The sequence below is a fragment of the Sus scrofa genome, unplaced genomic scaffold (genome assembly GCF_000003025.6).
Source record: "Sus scrofa isolate TJ Tabasco breed Duroc unplaced genomic scaffold, Sscrofa11.1 Contig1733, whole genome shotgun sequence".
NCBI classification, from domain to species: Eukaryota; Metazoa; Chordata; class Mammalia; order Artiodactyla; family Suidae; genus Sus; species Sus scrofa.
The window spans coordinates 14084-35698 of record NW_018084937.1 but is presented as its reverse complement, the minus strand read 5'-3'; the positions used below and the strand labels follow the sequence as shown (position 1 = coordinate 35698).

Here is a 21615-nt window from a genome sequence, read left to right as displayed (position 1 = left end):
GTCTTCCCTACAAAATTTCCTTTTTCTTCTTTTTCATTCTCTTAATTTTAGACCAGCATAATCTAATCCATTTTATTCCATATCTAAAGATATTTCATACCTTAGCCAGGTGCTTATAATCTCTCACAAACGTGATCATGTTATAACAATATTCCTATTTCTCCACTCCTCATTTTTTTTTTTTTTTTTTTTTCTTTACTTAATGTTTTCTTTTGTATCCAATTGATAACCATTCATACCTGCACACAAAATGCATGTATTATGATTTATGTATGACACAAAAAAAAAAAAAAAAAAAAAAGCAAATAAATGAACTGAAAGTTTGAGAAAAAACATCAATAAGTGAAAAGGCAACTGCAACAAGTCATGTAAAATTATTTCCAAATATATAAGGAGATCCTTCAACCCAAGATTAAAAAAGAAAAAAACAAAACACTTTGATAACCCAATTAAAAATTTGGCCAAGGACTTGAACAGACATTTCTCCAAAGAAACATACAAGTGGCCAACAGGTATATGCAAACTACTGCCTTTGAAATGGATTAGCAATGAGATCCTGCTGCGTAGCACTGGAACTATGTCTAGTCGCTTATGATGGAGCATGATAATGTGAGAAAAAGGAATGTATACATGTATGTGTAACTAGGTCACCATGCAGTAGAGTAGAAAAAATAATCGTGTTGGGGAATGACAATAAAAAATCTTTTTAAATAATAAAAAAAGAAAAGATGTTTGACATTGCTAATCATCAGGAAAATATGAATCAAAACCAGTCAGCTCTTACCTCACGCCTGTCAGAATGGCTTAGATTCAAAGTCAGTATTGGCAAGTCGTGGAGAAATTGGCACTCTTCTGACTATTTATCTCCATTAAGTGTGTAAATTGCATCTCAGTAAAATTATTACCAAAGACCTGTATGACTTATAGTGCTGTCTCTTTTCATTCTTGATATGTTAACTTCATTTTTCTCTCATTTCCGTATTGCTCAGTGTTTATCAATTTTCAATGAGCCACGTTTGAAAGATTTTCCTCTATTTTCCCTATCTTATGCTTACTTTCTTTTTCACTAATTTGTGTTTCTTTATTAATATCAACTCTCTATGTCCTCTAGCTTTATTCTCTCATCTCCTAGTTTCTTAAACGGAAGCTTACAATTTTCATTTTCAGTCTTCCCTCTTTTCTAAGTCTAGGGTATAAATTTCCCTTAGGCACTACTTCAGCTTCACTAGAAGAATTTAGTTTTATACCACACCTTTATTATCACTCTTTACAATATTTTCTAATTTTTAAATTTATTCCAGATTGAAGTACTGTTTTAGAAGGATGTTTCTTAACTTTTCCAAATAGGGATGGCTGCCCTATATTTATTTATTAATTATTATTTTTATTCCACTGTGGTCAGAGTAAATACTCTGTATGAATTCATTTCTCTGAAAGTTTTTATCATATGCTCATTATTATTATTTTTGGTCTTTTGTCTTTTTACGGCCACAACCACGGCATATGCAGGTTCGCAGGCTCGGGTCGAATTGGAGCTATAGCTGCGAGCCTATGCCACAGCCACAGCAATGCCAGATCTGAGCTGCATTTGTGACCTACACCACAGCTCACAACAATGCTGGATCCTTAACCCACTGAGCGAGGCCAGGGATCAAACCCGCATCCTCATGGATCCTAGTCACGTTCGTTAACCACTGAGCCACGACGGGAGCTGCATATGGTGATTTTTGCTAGGTGCTCCTAGTGCATTTACAATAATGTGAATTCTTTCGCTGTTGGGTGCACTGTTCTACATATGCTGTGTTGTTTTATATCTCCTTCATTCTTCCTTCTTTTCTATATGCTTTGTCAGCATGCTATCGGATGTGTTAAAGTTCCCCATTTTAATAGTGATTTTTGTCTATTTCTTCTTTTCACTCTCTGAAGTATATTTCAAAGCTATGATTTGTTTTTCCTTATCTTCTTTTTACCGCCACACCCGCTGCATAGGGAAGGTCCCAGGCTAGGGGTTGAATTGGAGCTGCAGCTGCAGGCATACACCACAGTCATGGCAACATGGGATCCGAGGTGCATCTGTGACCTCCACCACAGCTTGCACCCATGCCAGATCCTTAACCCAGTGAGTGAGGCCAGGGACCGAACCCACATCCTCATCCTCGTGGAGACGACCTCAGGTCCTTAACCCACTGAGCCACAACGGGAACTCCTCAAAGCTATGTTCTGATATCTTTCTTGGATTTTGATATCTATAATGTTTTTAGTAAGATTTATCCCATTATAATCATGAAAATTCTCTCGTTAACTCAATTGGGGTATCTTGCCTTAAAGTATATTTTCTGTGACATTGACACAGTTTTCTAAAGATTAGTGTTTACATAGTACATACATTGTCTTCCATCATTTTACTTTCAAACTTTCTTTATCCTCATATAGGCACTGAGTGTTTGCAAGGAGTATTTAGGTGAATTTTGTTGCTTTATCTACATGGGCTTTTATTTGAAGTATCTAATCCACTTCCTGTAAATGCAATACTGATACTGTTGGGCTAGTATCTACACTTTACTTTTAATTGACCCATCTGCATTATGTTCTTTTTTTCTCTTCTTCTGCATATTCTCTTGTATTAAACAAGCTGTTATTATTCCAGATTTTCCCTTTTTTCTTTGATTTTCATCAGCTTTACTAGGTGTGGGACTTTTCACTCCCTTCCATCCATTTTTAAAAATTCTCAATCATTTTATCTTCAAACAGTACATCTGCTGCTCTGTCTCTGTTTAGCCTTTTTTTTTTCCTCCACACCCATGGCATATGGAAGTTCCCAGACCAGGGGTCAAATCTGAGCCACAGCTCCAACCTGTACCACAGCTGTGGCAACACTAGATACTTAACCCACTGTACCTAGCCAGGGATTGAAGCTGCACCTCCATAGCAACCAGAGCTGCTGCAGTTGGATCCTAAACCCAGTGTGCCATGGTGGGAACTCCTGTCTCTGTTTGTCTTCTCCTCTTCCTTATCTTTCTTCTCTTTCTCACCTCTCATTTGTAGGATACCTCTAAGTCATTCATGCTGTGTTGATTTATGTAAAAGAATATTCATTCAATTCTTCAATTCAATTCTTAATTCTATTCATTTGATCCTTCATTCTAGACATTTATTTTCAGTGGGCAATTGTTCCTTTCATATATTTTATGTATTTACAATTCTTTGTTAATTTTTTTCATCTTTTCACCTGTTTATTCTCTGCTTCCCTCTTTTTTCCTAAATACAAATTGATCATAGTTAAAATCTTTATCTGCCAAATCCAGCATCTCTATCATGTGTGCCTCTGCTTTCTCTTATCTACTTTTTCTCACTTTGTTCATTTGCCATGCCATCAGCCCTTCAAATGCCATGGAATTTTTATTGAATGCTAGAAATTACGTATGAAAAAAGGAAATTCCAGATACATTTTCCCCCTCCCCTCTTTGGCCACACCAACAGCATGTGGAAGTTCCTGGGACAGGGATTGAATGTGTGCCACAGCAGCAACCTGAGCTGCCACCGTGACAATGCTGGATCCTTAACCTGTTGCACCCCAAGGGAATGCTGTCCACATATATTTTCTAACACCTGAAAGGATTCACCTTTTGTTCTGCTAGGCAGGTGGGAGAAAGGTTGCAGATCACCCAAATATCTGTATACAACCTAGAACAGAGTTGTGACCAGTCTGGATTGCAGTTTCGGTAACACTCCATGTACCTTCCATTCTTCTGTTTCTACGCCATGGGCTTTCAGGGCTTTGAATTGACAGTTTGGAAGTTTTGGTAGCTCAGCACTCAAGAGAATGAGGGAATATCTACTCTACTTTCCAAAATTTTTACATCGTTCTTTGTCCTCCTGCCCTTCACAGCTTGTATACTGGGCAAATATTTGAGGAGACAACTTGTTATGTGAGAGTGGCTTTCAAGTCTCCTATTTTGTCGCTTCAGCACCAGGTAACCCTCAAAGTTACACTGGCCTATCATATGTCCTCTGCTTGCCTGAGCCCAAATTCTAAGCCATGTACCAAATTGTGAAATTCCCACAGAGAAAAAGTAGTTGTAGATCCTTAGCTAACATTGAAGCATGTTTCATGGTCTCACTCTTCCGAATTTCAGCACATTTAGTCTGTGTTATGTTCACAAATGTCTAATAAATTTACTTCTTTGAAAAACATTTTCCAGGCTTTAAGCTGTAGACAGCAAGATCATTGGGCTGCTGTGAATCCCTCCATTCTTCATGGAGGTAGAAAATGTTAGGTTTTCTTTACTTCATCATTTACTTAAAGTGCAACATCATTATGCATTATTCAATCTTTCTTTACATCACTTTTTACATACAAAAGGAGAGAATAATACACTGAGTCTGTCAGAACTGTTTCTTCATGTGCTTTCGGACCAGGAATATAACCTATTTCTTCCCTGTGGTGGGTTAGAAATACATGATGTTTTCCCTCTAAAGACCAAATCACTCCACATGTTGAACAACAGTGACTCCTGACACAAAATCCAAGTTGAGATGAGATTTATTTGGGAAAAGAAGTGCCATTCTAGGAGTTCCAGTGGAATTTGGCCAGTTCCAATCAATATTTTACCTCCTCTCTCATGCAAGTTTCCACAATCTACTTAAAGAGATTATATTTTTTGAAACTAAGACTCCAGATCTGGAGTCTGAAGCTGTGAACTGTAAGTGAAGGATTCTGAGGCAAACCATGGCATATCATGGTATGTTTCTTAGTTTGGAATGACTATACCAAGAACGATTCTAAGTAGTAGAGGATTCGTGGCTGCTAGCCGAGGCTTCTGAGAGACCTGTTCCTCACTCCATTCCTTTTAATCTAATCCTTTTAACTCTCAGGTCAATGGCAGCAAAGTGTGTGTGGGGTATAAAAAAAAAAATCCATCCAGCTGCCAGCCCTTTGCTATGACTCTGAACTGATTTACCTGCTCAGGGTAGAGAGGCTAACATTTCCTGTGTATCTTTCTCAAATGCTATGAAGAACTCTACAAACCAGAGGTTAACTCATATGACCTGGGCTATACCTCGCTAGAGTATTTTCAATTTAAATTTTCCTTTTTTCCCTATTTTTCACCACTATTATTCTCTTATCACTGCCATAAGAAACTAGAGCCAGGTGCTGCCTCAGTGCAATGAGTCCCTGTCTGAACCAGCAGGCTCTGCAGCCTCGGAGGAGAGTGCCGCCAACTGTTCAGGTAGGGGCCCCATGGGACCAGAAAACCCTTCTCCTTCCCTGTGTAAATGTCTTCTCCTGACTCTCTCCTCAGACAGCAATCTGCTCCGCCTGGTGAATGGGGGCAGTCGATGCACAGGCAGAGTGGAGATCCTTCACCAGGGCTCCTGGGGCACCATCTGTGATGACTACTGGGACTTGAACGATGTGAATGTGGTGTGCAGGCAGCTGGGCTGTGGAGAAGGCATAGAAGCCAAGGTGTTAGCTCACTTTGGGGCAGGATCAGGACGCATCTGGCTGAGCAAGGTGAACTGCACGGGAAAGGAGTCCCACTTGTGGAAATGCACCTCCCCAGGCTGGGAGCAGCACAACTGCAATCATGAAGAGGATGCAGGAGTCATATGCTCAGGTATGGTCTGTGCGTTAATCACTGATTGAGAGATTGGAAAGATCCAAGGAAGCTGGTGTCTGATCATGGGCCAATAGGAGATGGATGGGCTAGAGAGGTCTGGGACATCTACCCATCCTCCCTGAGTGCACAGAGTAATGGGCTTCTTTTGCTTTCCTCTTCTGCGTTTCTGCTATTCTTTTCTTCTCCAGTGGTCTTACCTGACAGAGTTTAATCTATTATCCCAATTAAAATTAATCTTCAGGAGTTCCTGTCGTGGCGCAGTGGTTAACGAATCCGACTAGGAACCATGAGGTTGCGGGTTCGGTCCCTGCCCTTGCTCAGTGGGTTAACAATCCAGCGTTGCAGTGAGCTGTGGTGAAGGTTGCAGACGCGGCTCGGGTCCCGCGTTGCTGTGGCTCTGGCGTAGGCCGGTGGCTACAGCTCTGATTCAACCCTTAGCCTGGGAACCTCCATATGCTGCGGGAGCGGCCCAAGAAATAGCAAAAAAGGCAAAAAAAAATTAATTAATTTTCACAATTCTTTTATAAGTTGCTTTTTTTTTTTTTTTTTTGTCTTTTTGCCATTTCTTGGGCTGCTACTGCAGCACATGGAGATTCCCAGGCTAGGGGTTGAATCGGAGCTGTAGCCACCGGCCTACGCCAGAGCCACAGCAACGCGGGATCCGAGCCGCGTCTGCAACCTACACCACAGCTCACGGCAACGCCGGATCGTTAACCCGCTGAGCAAGGGCAGGGATCTAACTCGCAACCTCATGGTTCCTAGTCGGATTTGTTAACCGCTGCGCCATGACGGGAACTCCTATAAGTTGCTTTTTTGAAAGAGTGAAGCATTTTCAAATCATAACACAAGCATTCCCTTTGCATGGTGAGCCTATGGAAGGGAGGGACAAGAACGAGGATGTACTTTCCTTGATGGAGTTGTTTCTATTTGTGTAGAGAGTCTCTATTTTGTGTTAGGTTAGTGTGAGTGGAGGTACAGAGAATACCATTAAACAAATCAGAAAGGAATTTATGGATTTGTGCCAAATTGCAAGTCTCCTTGACAATTTAGATATAAATATTCATAGCGCTTTGGTTGGTAGGACCAGAGAACTGTGGATGAAATGCTCTGACTCATAGGTTCTCATTACATTACTAATAGAAAAAGATTATCTCTCCATTTTTTCTCTTAAAACATCTTTATAGATTAAAGCTTTGTAGGAACACTTAGCCATACACTGACAAGTCAATGGTGGATGCAATAAAAATATTAATTCCTGTGTTGTACGGAAACGGATTATATAGTTTACATCTGATGACTTCAGTGATATGAGAGAATTGCATTTGGGGGTCATTTAAGAGGAATATTTTAATTTGAGTGTAGTTGAATTACAGTACTGTATTTGCTTCAGGAGTATAGCAAAGTGATTTAGTTACATATGCATATATTTATATTTTTCTCAATTTTTTCTTTGTAGGTTATTACAAAATATTAGGACAAACATAATTTTTTTAGTAAAGTGAAGGAAGCTGATAGTATCCAGGAAGGAGGGGATGGTAATGGAAGCTGACAAAGGGACATGAGGTTCTCTGAATAGCACTGTGGGTCCAGGTGTGATGTGGAGGATGCTGTGTGTACCTAGGGACACAGGATGTTTATACAAAAGGAGATAAGACAAGGATATATCCGATCACAATTTTCATTTTGTCTTAAGTGGGGTTGATTTACATAAATAAGTAATCCTCTGATGGAGCAGTTTCCCTTTCTGCAACCACCCAAGTCTCTCATAAACTTTTCAGAGGGCTTGAAACTGTCTACTTGTTCTCCTCCTCCACTAGATGTAAAGCCCCACAAAGACATGAATATTGATTTATTGGGATTTAAATTCCCAGCATCTACCAAAGTCCCTGGAACAAGGCAAATTCTAAAAAGGTGTTTTTATCTTTAATACAACCACATGAAATTGGCCAAATACCACATGCAACAGACACTTCCTATAACTCACGCAACACAGTGTTCTACGCTAATCAAAATAGTAGGAACTGGAGAGATGGATGAAGAGCCAGAGGATACAGGGGCAGGAGAGGCTGATGGTCAGAGGCCCTGAGAGTTGGTCTGGATGCAGATATGCATCATAGCTACAGGCAGGACAGAAGAGGCGGTCTTGGTCAAAGGGAGAGGAATAGGGATGTGATCTAGAGGACAAATGATGAAAACCAAACTGGTCACCCTTGCTCTCCCGCGTCCCGGACAAAACAGAGCCCCAAAGTTATAACAGTAAGAGGGACTATTTCTTCTGGCCCAGAGAGCCCTAAGCAGAAGCTGACATATAGAAAACTGGAGGCTTCCCAGGTTCAGGCATAGGTGCAGAAAGAGTACTTTCCTGAAGAACTGGCCCCCTGAGATCCCTCCTATGACTCAATTTGATGTCTCTCTTGCAAGTGAGAGAAGAGTGAGTAGAGGTGAAGCACCAAGGAGAATGGGCCATGGTGCACACTGAACACCAAACCTGGAGGAAGATGAGCTGCTGGGCAGTAACCCCCGACCTGAGAGCACAAAGCAGACAGAAGGGCTTCCGTCTCTAACTCTGTGACCTTGAACAAATGGCTCTTGTGACAGAACCTCCCTAGACTCTATCTTCTCTGGCCTAAAGTAAGAGCATAGTGCTCAAGCATTTCCAATATCATTTACAGACTGAACACTTATTGACCTTAGCCCTGAAAGAGGCCACATTTTGCTTGGTGCGGGCCTGGGTATCTTCTTCCTTTTGACTGAAGTAATGGTGTGTCTGCATCTCTTCGTATCTATGACCCAACATGTGACCCTAGTTCTCCATGGTACAAGACACAGGGTTCAAATTTTAGGGGCTTTTGGTTACCTTCAATGTTTGTTATTTTGGTCCTTTGGAGTTTCTGTGGCATCGGGTAGACATATTAATTCTAAATTCGGTAGTCCATTTTAAAACTGCTTTTCCTCTGCCAATTCCTCTGCTTAGGCAGATATTCAGAAATGTATCCTGACACCTCTGAGGTCAGATCAAGACTGATTTCCATTAAAAAGACAAGAAACTGGTCCGGAGCTATCCTAGTCTTCACCCTAAAAAATTCACTCACTCTCTTCAGATGAACCAGTGAGGAGCTCAGTGAAGAGCTCCATGTCAGTCAGGACTTCCTTGGCCCTCATTTGCACAGAAACTTATAAATAAGTGTATAAATGTCACCCAACAAGCGCGTAACGTCCGCGGTGAGCCCAGATTCTACTTTACCTCAGATGACAACATCTGTGGAACTAGTGGATTAGTAAAACTTCACTTCTCACTAACAATACCAGTCTTGGGCAGATACTAGAAAGTCCTTCCCAAATCATAGACCAATGACAAGATTTCTGTTACATCGCAGAGTCAAACGATGTCAGTCAACATGAAATCCGGGGGGGTCATGTTAAATGACATGAGGAAAAAAATTACTTTCATGAGAAAGCCATAGAATGTGTCTTCTTCACAGTCAACCCTGTTTTTCAAAGAACATCTATAATTCATCATTTTCTTTCAAAGTCTCATGCCTCAATCTGATATATACACATTTATCTACCACAAAATTTATTTTTGAGATGGATAGCAAATAAAGATTTATTTCATTATTTTCAAATCGATCCCTCGGTTTTCAGCACTCTTTGTTGAATAATCTACCTTTCGTAGTGACTTCAAATACTACCTTCTTCAAATACTAAATTTCTATGTTTGTATGTGTGTCTTTGAGTCCATTAGATAGTTATACTCTACCGCATCCACTCTAGTCTACTGTTACACAAGAACGTGATTGGGTTTATTGTACTTAATGGCTTATCCTCTCATATCAACCTATTTCATAAATTTTCTTGCAATGTTAACACATGAATTTTTCTATGACACTTTAAAATAAAGTAGAAAATCAAAAATAATAATTTGTCTCGGGAGGCTTTCCCAATGTGTCTAAGACTTTATTGATTGTCAAGCATATATTTGAATGTCTGACATGTGTCAGGCTACATAAAACAGTGTGCAAGGAATATTTCTTGTTCTTTCTAAATTGATAATATCATGAGATAATGCAGAAACTAACAGCTTGTTTAGGAAAAAAAAAAAGAAATGCTTTAATTAGAATGAGTAGCCTATGACCAAATTCCAACCAGACCAGACTAGGGGTCCTAACCTGAGCCTGTCTGGGGAGATGGAAATGGATAAATAATCAAGGGCAAGCACAGCGTTTTCTCTCTCACCCTTCATTCTCATAGAAAGGGTCAGGCTAATCCTTCCATTCTTCAGTTTCTGTGGTGTCTTTTCTGTTTCCTCCTGCTGTCTGTGGCAGATTTTTCTCTGTTAGAATATTTTTTCCATATCTTCAATCGGAGACCTTTATCGGAAAGAATTCCACCATGCACATAAATAATAATCATAAGCACACTCACAAATCAGGCAAGTGTATCTTTAAAATGGTCCTCTATGATTTGAGGTTTTAATTCTTTTCAAAGTGAATTACCTTTTCTCTATTCAGAATATGGCTCCCGGGAGTTCCCATCATGGTCAGTGGTTGACGAATCCTACTAGGAACCATGAGGTTGCGGGTTCGATCCCTGGCCTTGCTCAGTGGGTTAAGGATCCGGCGTTGCCGTGAGCTGTGGTGTAGGTTGCAGACGCGGCTCGGATCCCACATTGCTGTGGCCCTGGTGTAGCCAGCGACTACAGCTCTGATTAGATCCCTAGCCTGGGAATCTCTGCATGCCAAAGGTGCAGCCCTAGAAAAAGACAAAAAAAAAAAAAAAAAAAAAAAAAAGGCTCCTGAAAGACCAAATCATGATCACATGTCTTTTCCTTGGTCTCCTTCCTTCAGGTTCATACTCCACCCACTCCCAGTTCAACCTACCACACACCCCATCCACACTCCACTTCTATAGAAGTGCTTCCCTCTTGGAGTTCCCTTGTGATCCATTTGTAGCGCTTAAGAGGGTTGTTTGTTTGTTTTTTCTTGTCTGCTGTAGGAGAAATGGGAAAGGGTAGAAGGATTAGGTGGCAAATGGTAGCAACACAGGGGATAAAATGCACTAAAAATTTGTTGGACAGGTTTTTTTTCCCCCAATATTTCTGTCTTTCATCCATTCCAGAGCTTTTGCAATTTGGAAGACTCCAAATTGTGTCTGGCTTGTTTGCTTTCTGTTCTTTCTTCCTCACTCTCCTTTTTGGCAGCATGCTGGCTATTTCTCAAGAACCTAAATAGGAAAGAAACATGCAGTTAGCATAGAGGTAGGAAGAAAATACACGCAATTACTGTCACTCCATAGCATTTGCTAAGATAGCCATTTCTTGGAAGCAAAACCCCCTAGAATGAAGTAAACAAGAAACTCAGCTCTCTTGCACACTGCCGCTGAGAACTCACCCTCTCCCAGGTTCATTGATAAATCCCAGGCTTTCAAGAAAGATGGCCAGGACCAGCCCCCTTCTCTCCTATGACTCTCTGAGCTTTCTTAATATCCAAACTCATCTGAGGAGAACTCCTTTCAAAATCAGCTCACCTAAGAAACTCTTGGAATTTTTTACCATCAAAAATGATGAGGAAAAAAAGTGATGTCACGAGGGTGGATTGTTATAAAATCAGTATTTCCACCCTTGAGCCAGAAGTCTGCCTACACTTTGGCACATCCATCCCTCGTGTTGTTCCTTATTCTCAGTGACTTAAGCATTGGCTCCCCAGAGAAAGCTGCCCAGAATTCTAGCCTCAGAAATCTCAGGATGGCTGGCTAACCTTGTCTGCCTCATAGACCTCAAACCTCTTGAATCCCATGGACTTGTTTCACTCTGGGTTAGTTCAGATCGTCATACCCATGCACCCAATTTTGAATGCCCACTACAGGGCACTTTGGGGGAGGGGGGCCCTGTAGTTTCCAGACCATTGGGTGAGGAATTCACATTCCTCACCAACCTCAAAAGATACATTCTTGGGAATCAGCCATTCCACACTGACCCTGCAAATCCTGGATTTCTCTTTAGAAACTTTCCTGTGAAAATGCAAATCTGACAATGACTGACAAACTCTCTTTCCAGGCCCCAGCCCTGGAAAAGAAAACCTTTCACACCCTTGCTTGTAACACATTGTTTTCCTCTGCCAAGCCAGGATCATGAACCCTCCCTGGCTTTGCTGTTTGCCTGTTTCTCTTAGGATTTGTGCGTCTGGTTGGAGGAAATGGACCCTGCTCAGGGCGAGTAGAAGTGCATTCTGGAGAAGACTGGACGCCAGTGTCTGATGGGAACTTTACATTCCCCACGGCTCAGGTCATCTGTGTAGAGCTGGGATGCGGCAAGGCTGTGTCTGTCCTGGGTCAGAGGCCCCTCAGAGGGTCAGGTAACCAGGTCTGGCCTGAAGAGTTCAGGTGTAAGGGGGAGGAGTCCATGCTCTGGTCCTGCCCCAGAGTGCCTGTCCAGGAGGCACTTGTCACCACAGTGGAGCTGTTCAAGTTGTCTGTTCAGGTGAGAGGTCGATCAGGACCCAACCTCCCTGCCTACCCAGTTCAGGTAAGAAAACTGAGATGTTGCTGAAATCCCGTCTTCTCCCACCAGCATACACGGAAGTCCGGCTCATGAGAAATGGCACCTCTCAGTGTGCGGGGCGAGTGGAGATGAATATTTCTGGAGGATGGAGAACACTCTGTGCCTCCCACTGGACCATGGCCAATGCCAATGTTGTGTGTCGTCAGCTCGGCTGTGGAGTCGCCCTCTCCACCCCGAAGGGAGCAGAGGGAGGTGATCCGATGTGGAAAGCCCGATTTCACTGCTCTGGGGCTGAGTCCTTCTTGTGGCATTGCCCTGTGACTGCCCTGGGTGTTCCTGACTGTGCCCATGGGAACACAGCCTCTGTGATCTGCTCAGGTAAGAGAGGGAAGGGCTAACTGGTACTCAGGTTGCTCCTGGAGGGGAATGTCCCTAAGGGCAAAGAGCGCTGGAAAACTGGCTTCAAAATAAGATATGTCATGGTGAAATATGGTTCTTCTGATTGCTCATTTATTCTTAAGTTCAGGCCAAGGTGTGTTCTGAGTTTAATGTATTTAAAAAATATTATTATTTGTGTATAATCACAGAAAACCATGTAGAAACAATAAATGTATACCTCAGTCATGTATTCCAACCCAGAGCAACAAAAAGAACATTCAGAGCACTGCAGAAGTCACTGCTGCCTTCCAGTAACTATGCCGTCCCTCCTCTCCAACGAAAACCACTTACCTGACTTGTACTAATGAGACTATTTTATCAATTCTTGAACTCTATATAAAATCAAGCAGTGTGTTTCCTTTTGTGTCTAACTTCATGAACTCAGAATTATGTTTAGGATTTACTCATGATGTTGTTTGTCGCAGCACTTTATTCATTTTTTGTCACTGGAGAATATGCCTTTGAATGATCACATGACCATGCCCTGATCCAGTTGACTAATGGTAGAGAATTGAGTTGTTTCCCGTTCTTGACTATTGCAAATATGATGCTATAAATTACCGTGACAACGACTTTTTAATCTTAAGAAATATAACTTTCCCACATTTCCCTGTACATTTAGTGTTTCTTATATCCCTTTCAAAAGAACTTTGCCTACTCTGAGATCATAGAAACATTCTCCAAAAGTGTCTTATAGAAGTTTAATCTTTTTCTTGCATATAATTTTATGTTCCTTCTGAAATCGATATCTATGTTAAGATAAGGTCGGTTTCATGTAGATATCCAGTTGAGTTTTTTCCTGAAAAGACTCTTTTCTCCAAGGCAGTGCCAGCTCTGTCTTAAGCAGAGTGCGTTCACGTGTGTCTTTATTTAGACCCTCTGTTCTATTCCACTGTATCATTTGTTTATCCTAGCACCAATACTAACTACATTTTCTTCATTATTGGAGCATTGTAGTAAGTCAGGGTAATTTTAATTCACAGGAGTTGCTTTACATCATCTTTTCTAACTTTGTTGCTTTTCTTGCCAGCTGTGTTGGTCCCTTATTCACTCATTTTTAGTGCAAAAGCTGCTTTTAAAAAACATGTGACGTTGTCAGAAGCAGAACTCTCCTTGGAGAAAGTGAACTCTAAAGTTATGATAATTTCATGGCTATGTTACTGCTTTCATCTCAGACCCCATCCCCAAGTTATTACTTAGTTTAATTCAGGGTCCTGTACTCCAACCCCACCAACCCTCTGTTCATTGCTGTTTCTGTAGGAAACCAGACCCAGGTGCTGCCTCAGTGCAATGACTCCCTGTCTGAACCAGCAGGCTCTGCAGCCTCAGAGGAGGGCACCGCCAACTGCTCAGGTAGGGGTCGCACAGGACCAGAAAACCCTCCTCCTTCCCTGTGTAAATGCCCCACCTCTTTTTCTGACTCTCTCTCCTCAGACAGCAGACAGCTGCGCCTGGTGGATGGAGGGAGTTACTGCTCAGGGAGAGTGGAGATCCTTCGCCAGGGCTCCTGGGGCACCGTCTGTGATGACAGCTGGGACCTGGACGATGCGCATGTGGTGTGCAGGCAGCTAGGCTGTGGAGAAGCCCTCAGTGCCCCAGGGTCTGCTCACTTCGGGGCGGGCTCAGGACGCATCTGGCTGGATGACGTGAACTGTACAGGAAAGGAGTCCCACCTATGGCAGTGCCCTTCCCGGGGCTGGGGGCAGCACAACTGCAGACACAAAGAGGACGCAGGGGTCATCTGCTCAGGTCCGCTCAACACATTGTCCACAGGTTGGGGAGGGGTGAGGGCCCTGGAGGTGGGATCTGAGCCCTGAGGGAGAGTTGCTGAAAGGGCCAGAGAAGGACGCTTCCTCCCAGGGAGCCTGACTTTGTAGCAAATGTGAAGTAGATGTTTCGCTTGCTCCTGTAGCAGCTGAGGTTCTGGAGCTTTCCTCTCAGCAGTATCTCCTGGCAGAGCCATTTCTTACAGTTTCCACTTGAAAGCAGGGCTCCCTCTTCAGTTATGTCTGGTACAAAATCTTACACCCACTTTACTGGTTTGCTTCTGTAACAAATTACTACTCAGTGGTTTAAAACAACAGGTTTTTATTGCCTTCCAGTTCTGTCGATTAGATTCCAACAGACTTGGTCTGGGCTAAAATCAAGAGTTCAACAGAGCTGCTTCCCTTCTGAGGCTGTGGGGAAAATTCTGTTTCTTATCTTTTCAAGCCTCTAGAAACTGCCTGATATTCCTGCTTCACTGCCTCCTTCATTCATCACCAGCAATGTTGCATGTTTCTAATCATTATGCATAGTCACAGCTCCCTCTGACCACAGCTGGGAAGAGTATTCCACTTTTATGACAGTGGGTCTAAGAATGTGATTAGACTGGGCTCACGTGATCAATCCACAGTATTCCAGCTTAATCTCACATCTCAAGGTTCTATTTTAGTCACATTGTTACAATCCCTTTTGCCAAGTAAAGTCATACATTCACAGGTTCCAGGGATTATTCCAGCTATCGCACCACTATCCACAACCCTTTCACATAGATTTTGGAGGTTTTGTCAGGAAGCAGGATTCACTGCCCACTCCTGCTGGTGCCCATGCTGGTCTTCCTCTTAGTTCATATTTCACTACATCACGGTGGTAGAAATAGAAAGACAGACAGATATGCACAAAGTCAGGTAAAAGAGAGACAGAGTTCAGTCTTGTCTCCCAGTGGGCATCTGCTCAGCTGGTTGGGGATGAGTGTTCACAGTTTCTGGGAGAGAAGAAAACCCAGAGCTTTGAGTGGAGGGCTCACTGTGTCGTGGTCCCCCCTTTCCATTGCAGAGTCCCTGGCCCTCAGGGTGGTGAGCGAGGACCAGGAGTGTGCCGGGTGGCTGGAAGTTTTCTACAACGGGACCTGGGGCGGTGTCTGCCGCAGCCCCATGGAAGACATCACCTTGTCCATCATCTGCAGGCAGCTTGGCTGTGGGGACAGTGGAACCCTTAACTCTTCGGTGGCTTTTAGGGAAGGTTCTAGACCCCGGTGGGTAGACTTAATCCAGTGTCGGAAAACTGATCGCTCTCTCTGGGAGTGTCCTTCTGACCCTTGGAATTACAATTCGTGCTATCCAAAGGAGGAAACCTATGTCTCCTGTGCAGGTGACTTACTGTCCGTTTCTGTGTGTCCGTCTGAACCCTGTAGTATGTTGTTAGTGAGATTTCATATTTTTAAATGTAAGCGATGAGTTTAAATCAAGTCTACAAAATGAAGTTTGGATGGAGCTCGTTTAATCCACAAATTCATTATAATTGATATATAATTCACATAACATTGGTTTCAGCTGTACTTCATAACACTTGTATATCTGGATGTATTGGGAAATGATATCCATCACCATAGTTACAATTTTTTTAAGATGAGACCGTTAAGATGTATTTTCTTACCCACTTTGAAACACACAATATAGTATTAGCTTAGTCACCATGCTAGACATCACATTCCCATAACTTATTTATCTTATGGCTGTAATTGTGTATCTTTTGACTGCCTTTACCCATTTACCCCACAGGACCTACCCACCTTTGGCAACCACCAAAATTTTCTCTGCATCTCTGAATTTATTTGTTTATTTTTTTGAGAATGCCCATGCAAGTGAGCTCATGTGGTATTTGTCTTTCTCTGACTGGCTTATTTCACTTAGCGTATTGCCCTTGAATTCCTTCTATGTTGTTGCAAATAAGATTTTCTTTTCTTTTTTTCTTTTTTTTTTCTTTTTGTCTTTTTAGGGCCACAGCAGCGGCTTATGGAGGTTCCCAGGCTAGGGGTCTAATTGGAGTTACGGCTGCTGGCCTACACCAGAGCCACAGCAAGGCCAGATCCAGGCCACATCTGCAACCTACACCACAGCTCACAGCAACGCCGCATCCACAACCCACTGATCGAGGCCAGGGATTGAACCCGCAACTTCATTGTTCCTAGTCGGATTTGTTTCCGCTGTGCCACGACGGGAACTCCAGATTAGGATGAATTTAAAGGAATTATATTTCACTGGATTTTGTTCGTTCAGTAAATATTTATCAAACCCACACCACTGTATTTAAAGGAGTTCTCCATACATATTGAATGTGGGCATCCAATGTACACAGTCCTTGAAAAACAAAGTGAATAAGATTTGAAAAGTCTTTCCACTAGAGGAGCTTTCATGGGAGGTGTAAGTGTGTGTGTAGATATATTTGTAGGTGTCTATACATGCATTTGTTCTGGGATATGGAGACTGATAAACCAGTAAATAAAAAAATATTTCAGCTTATGAAGGATCAAGTGAAAGTCTGAGCCCATTAGATTATGAAGCCTGTGTTTTCACTTGTCATTTGCACTGAGCCAAAGGTCATAGATAACTTTGTTTGGGGGACAAGACAACCCCAGCTGTCCCTGACTCAGGACGTCCCTCTCCTTCGCTTCTGCAGGAAGGAGACCCAAGAGCTGTCCAGCTGCTGTGCCCTGCACAGGTATGTCAGCCCCTCCAGCCTCCCCTGTGCCTCCCAGGGGCTCCCTCCTTCCCACCAGGGGCAGTCACAGGAGGGGCTGCTGCCTTTTCAGACAAAGAGAAGCTGCGACTCAGGGGAGGAAACAGCCTGTGCTCAGGGCGAGTGGAGGTGTGGCACAGCGGCTCCTGGGGCACAGTGTGTGATGACTCCTGGAGCCTGGCAGAGGCCGAGGTGGTGTGTCAGCAGCTGGGCTGTGGCCATGCCCTGGAAGCCCTGCGGGATGCGGCATTTGGCCCTGGAAGTGGGAGCATCTGGCTGGACGAGGTGCAGTGCAGGGGCAGGGAGTCCTCCCTGTGGGACTGTGCTGCGGGGCCCTGGGGGCAGAGTGACTGCAAGCACGAGGAGGACGCTGGAGTGAGATGCTCTGGTGAGTGGAGGACCAGGTGAGGGGCTAGGACTGAAGGACATGAAAGTTTGTGTCCCGAAACCTTCTCTGGAATAATCAGTTGTTTGGCGCTCTGGCTCCAGGAGAGGTTACTGCCTGATCTCCTGGAACCTGAAACAGTTCAATGTGCCAGGGATGGTAAGAGTAACCCTATGGCTTTCTCAGGCCAACTCAATATAATGATCTATTCTTTTTCACTTCTCTCCAGGCGAGAGGACAACAGTTCCCCCGACTCGTGGAAGTAAGTGGTTCTGTGGTTCCGAGCCATGTGTTAGAGGAGACTCCCATATTTTCAAGGAACTCCACTGTACATGTATTTTTGAGCAAATTTCCGTATCAGTCAGAAAAGCCTAAAGATCAGATGTTTATACTCCTACTAAGTAGTGGCAGCTGTAATGTCCAGAGGTTCACCAGCTTTAATTGAGCAAAACCCCTTCAGAAGCAGATCCAGAAGACAGTTGGCACAGCTCAGGCAAGGACCTGGATCAGTCTCACCTTGGGGATCAGACAGACCCATTGTATCTGAGTGGTGACTTCAGTCTTGAGGATTCAGAAGATGACTGGGATAAGGAGGAATTTGGGTGTTCTTCTGGTCTTATAATCCTCCTGAAACCTCATGGCCCTCTGTCCTCAGGCACCACTGCAGGCTCAGCTCCTGTCCTTGGCCTCTTCTCCCTTCCTGGGATCCTCTGTATCATACTGGGGGCCCTTCTCTTCCTGGTCCTCGTTATCCTGGGGATTCAGCTACACAGATGGAGAGCAGAGCACCAAGGTAGGCTGTAGGGATGCTAAATGATCTGGAAAGTAGTGGGAAAGGTATTGATCCAGGTGTGACATCAAGAAAAATACACAAGTATTGGTCTCCACCCTCATTATCTGTCACAATTCCAACTTTTCTAAAATAGACAGAAAAGCTTTGAAAGGATGAATCAAGCCCTGGCCCCGGACTGAATGTCAAATCTCTCAACAATTATAACTTCCTGCGTGAACAGGAAGGAGAAATTTCAGTAGAAATTGAGTGTGGAATGTGTGGGATGAAGGTCAGGGTCGGGAAACCCAGTTCTGTTTTAGAAGGCTGATAAAAGAGCTCTGGCATCCCAAAGAGTTTCCTCAAGTGCATTGGGTCTGTTGGTGAGAGGAACATCTCCAGGGACAGCCTCTAAACTCTTGCTGCTTCCCAGCCTTATCTGCTTTTGAAGATGCTGTCGATGAAGGCTTGTACCAGGAGATTGATGACCTCATAAAACCAGAGAAGGAGGACCTACTGGACAGCCCAGGTGTGTCCCATGCCCTCTGCTCTCTCCATGAGCTAGCTGTGTGTTACCTGTAGCAAGCACAAACCCAAACACTAGCTCAAACTCCCACAAGTTGCAAGCCCTTCTCTACAAGGACAAAGCCTCAATATTTCCTCTAAACGATGACGCTGGGCTTCCTGCTATGGGAAATGTTTCTGTTTGTCTGTGATGTTTTTCTCCCTACCAGCAAGCCTGTCTGATGACTCAGTGACTCGGCTGCCATATTACACAGGGGACACTGAGGAGGATGGAGACCCTGAATATGCTCCAGGTAGTAGGGATAGGCCTTCCCTTGGATGGAGGGCATGAGGAGGGGTAATCTTATCTGAGGGAACCCTCCTGTGATTAGAATAGGAAGGATCTCTTCTCACCAGTCCATGATTGCCCACTGTGGACCTCAGTTCTCTGTAGCCACAACTTCTTCTCCTCAGATACAGCCATCATCTAATGTATTATTAAAGATCCAAAGTCATGTTTGTTTGTTTTTTTATTTTCCCACTGTACAGCAAGGGGGTCAGGTTATCCTTACATGTATACATTACAATTACAGTTTTTCCCCCACCCTTTCTTCTGTTGCAACATGAGTATCTAGACATAGTTCTCAATGCTATTCAGCAGGATCTCCTTGTAAATCTATCCAAAGCCCATGTTTTTTTTAAAATAACACTCCACATGGATAAGCTCAAATTTCTCTAGCTAAAGGGAACATTTGTGAGCTATGCTTGGACAGAGCAGTACTATGCTATCTGAATTATTTCATGGAGTTTGTGCATATTGAGACAAAACTATTTTTTAAGCCAAACCAAATAATTCTCACTTATTTGAGACAAAACTATTAATATTGATAAGACCTGGAATATATGGAGTGATTGATGCCTGTAGTTATCCACTACTAGAACCTCTTCCTCACAAGGAACCCGAGAAAAGAGAATGTCCCCACCTGGATCTTCTCCAGGATGTAAAGATGGGTAACTCATGGAGATTAGATTCAACCAAGGACCAGAAGGGTTTGAAACCCAGGCATCCAGAAATTGGGACTGTGGGATATCCTGTCTCTGAGTGACTGATGTCCAGGCTTCCTCTTCCTACCAGCCCTGTTGACTCCCAAAGCTTCAGAAGGCACAGGGACCCCTCATTCTCTTGGTCCAGATTCATCCTCCCCAGTCACTGATGTACACATAAAATATGTGACAACTCTGTGTCATATGCTTGAAAATAGTACCTGAAACTCATGGCACAATAGCTTTTGTTGATGCTTTACAGTGTGAGATGCCATGTTAGAAAACTGCGATTGGCCATGATATATTGAAATATTTTGAAGATTTATATGATTTCTGAGAACATGGAGATCAAATACATGCCTTTGGCACAACCCTGGAATATGGTGGCTATATTTATCATCTATTAGAGTCTCTGCATCAGAAGGGGCTTAGGACATCCCTTAGTCCAGCCCATACTTTGCTACTCCACCTAAGTCCTTCTCTGTCTTTAGAGCCTCGGGGAGAGCATGTCAATGCCACAGGAAATGGTTACGATGATGTTGAAGAGTTACCTGTTCCTGAAATTCCTTTCTCTCCTGGGAGGAGTGAGAATTATTTTTCCACAGAGGATGGAGGTGGTGACAGGTATTCCCAGACAGGTGAGTGGACAGCTCGGTAGGCTGACTTCCTTATCATGGAGGAGATTACTTTTGGCTCATCAATAGTCTGTTTTTACTTACTGTCAGGGTCTCAGTACACACCTATCTCCAGATAAGATCAGCTCTGCCTCACCCTTGTTACATTGTAGCTCATCTCATCTCCTGAGAAGTGTGTTCTCTGTGTCTGTGTCCACCATCAGTTGGATGTGGACAGGTCTGTATGGTTGCAGAGGCTTTCCTCCTATTTTCATACCCCAAACTGATGAATGTTCTGACAGCAAGTTTTGCGGTTCTTTCGTATTGTGAGAAGTACTCTGGAAAGTTCTTTTTTTGATGGTAATTTTTTTAATTGAAATATACTTTCTCTGGAAAGTTTGTAAATAGGAGTGTCAGTAAAATTTAAGATCTGTAAAAATTTGTTTTGGAAACATTAAACCCAATGTTTAATGATGATATTTCTCACTCTTTGAGCAGAATTGGCAATGAAAGAGACATAAAATCTCAGCCCTCCAGGGAAACCAAGACACAATTTTCTCTCACTCTTTCAATTGACAAATGAAGACCCTCATCCCCCAGGACAAGGCTTTCTGCTTCTGGGTGAACATGTGGTCCTTGGGGAGCAGGGGTTTTGGAATTTGGTTGAGCTGTCCCCCTTTGGCATCTGACACAGGAAGCAAGTTGCTCTCATCAATACTTATAGGTCAGGCTTGATCTTTTATCAAGGTGCTGAGCAGGGGGCATCTGAGGCACTCTAGTTGGTCATCTCCTGCCTCCATTCCTTATGAAATCAGAGCAGACTGGTGTGGAACAGGCATGCCTGTCTCCTTTCCAACTGGCAAGGTCAAGACAAGACTTTGCATGAGTAGCTGAGAGTGTATGAAGTAGCTTCATCTAGCCTTTCAGAAAAGTGCTGTGTTTCCACAGATATTCTGTAGTCAGTTTGACTAGTCTCCTTCCACCATAGGACTACATCCAGTCTTCTTGTCACCACTCAAACTGGGATTCTCCTTATTGTTTCAGGCATCTCTCTGCAGTCTCCTGGAGAAGCTGTCAACTCTAGCATGGAAGAGAAAGAATCCTCATTGGTCCTGAGACGAGAAGATCCTGGGTATGACGATGTTGATCTTAGCATCATGTCGTGCCACTTTTTGAAGCAAGAGACACTTTGAAGAAACGTCCACAATATTGTTTCCCAAATAAATGAGAGTTTTGTTTTC

At 43.2% G+C, this 21615-nt stretch overlaps 1 protein-coding gene across 1 annotated transcript; it reads left to right on the top strand.

Annotated features, from left to right (window-relative positions):
* The first annotated feature begins 5216 nt into the window (after positions 1-5216).
* LOC100627089 (antigen WC1.1) lies at positions 5217-21615 on the top strand. Its single transcript, XM_013988425.2, is given in 15 exon segments — positions 5217-5618; positions 11792-12046; positions 12049-12099; positions 12190-12498; positions 13819-13911; positions 13993-14307; positions 15376-15690; positions 16999-17040; positions 17132-17446; positions 17673-17705; positions 18099-18236; positions 18646-18741; positions 18947-19030; positions 20252-20398; positions 21419-21615. Coding segments are annotated over 15 exon segments (2718 nt in total). The 5' UTR covers positions 5217-5242; the 3' UTR covers positions 21568-21615.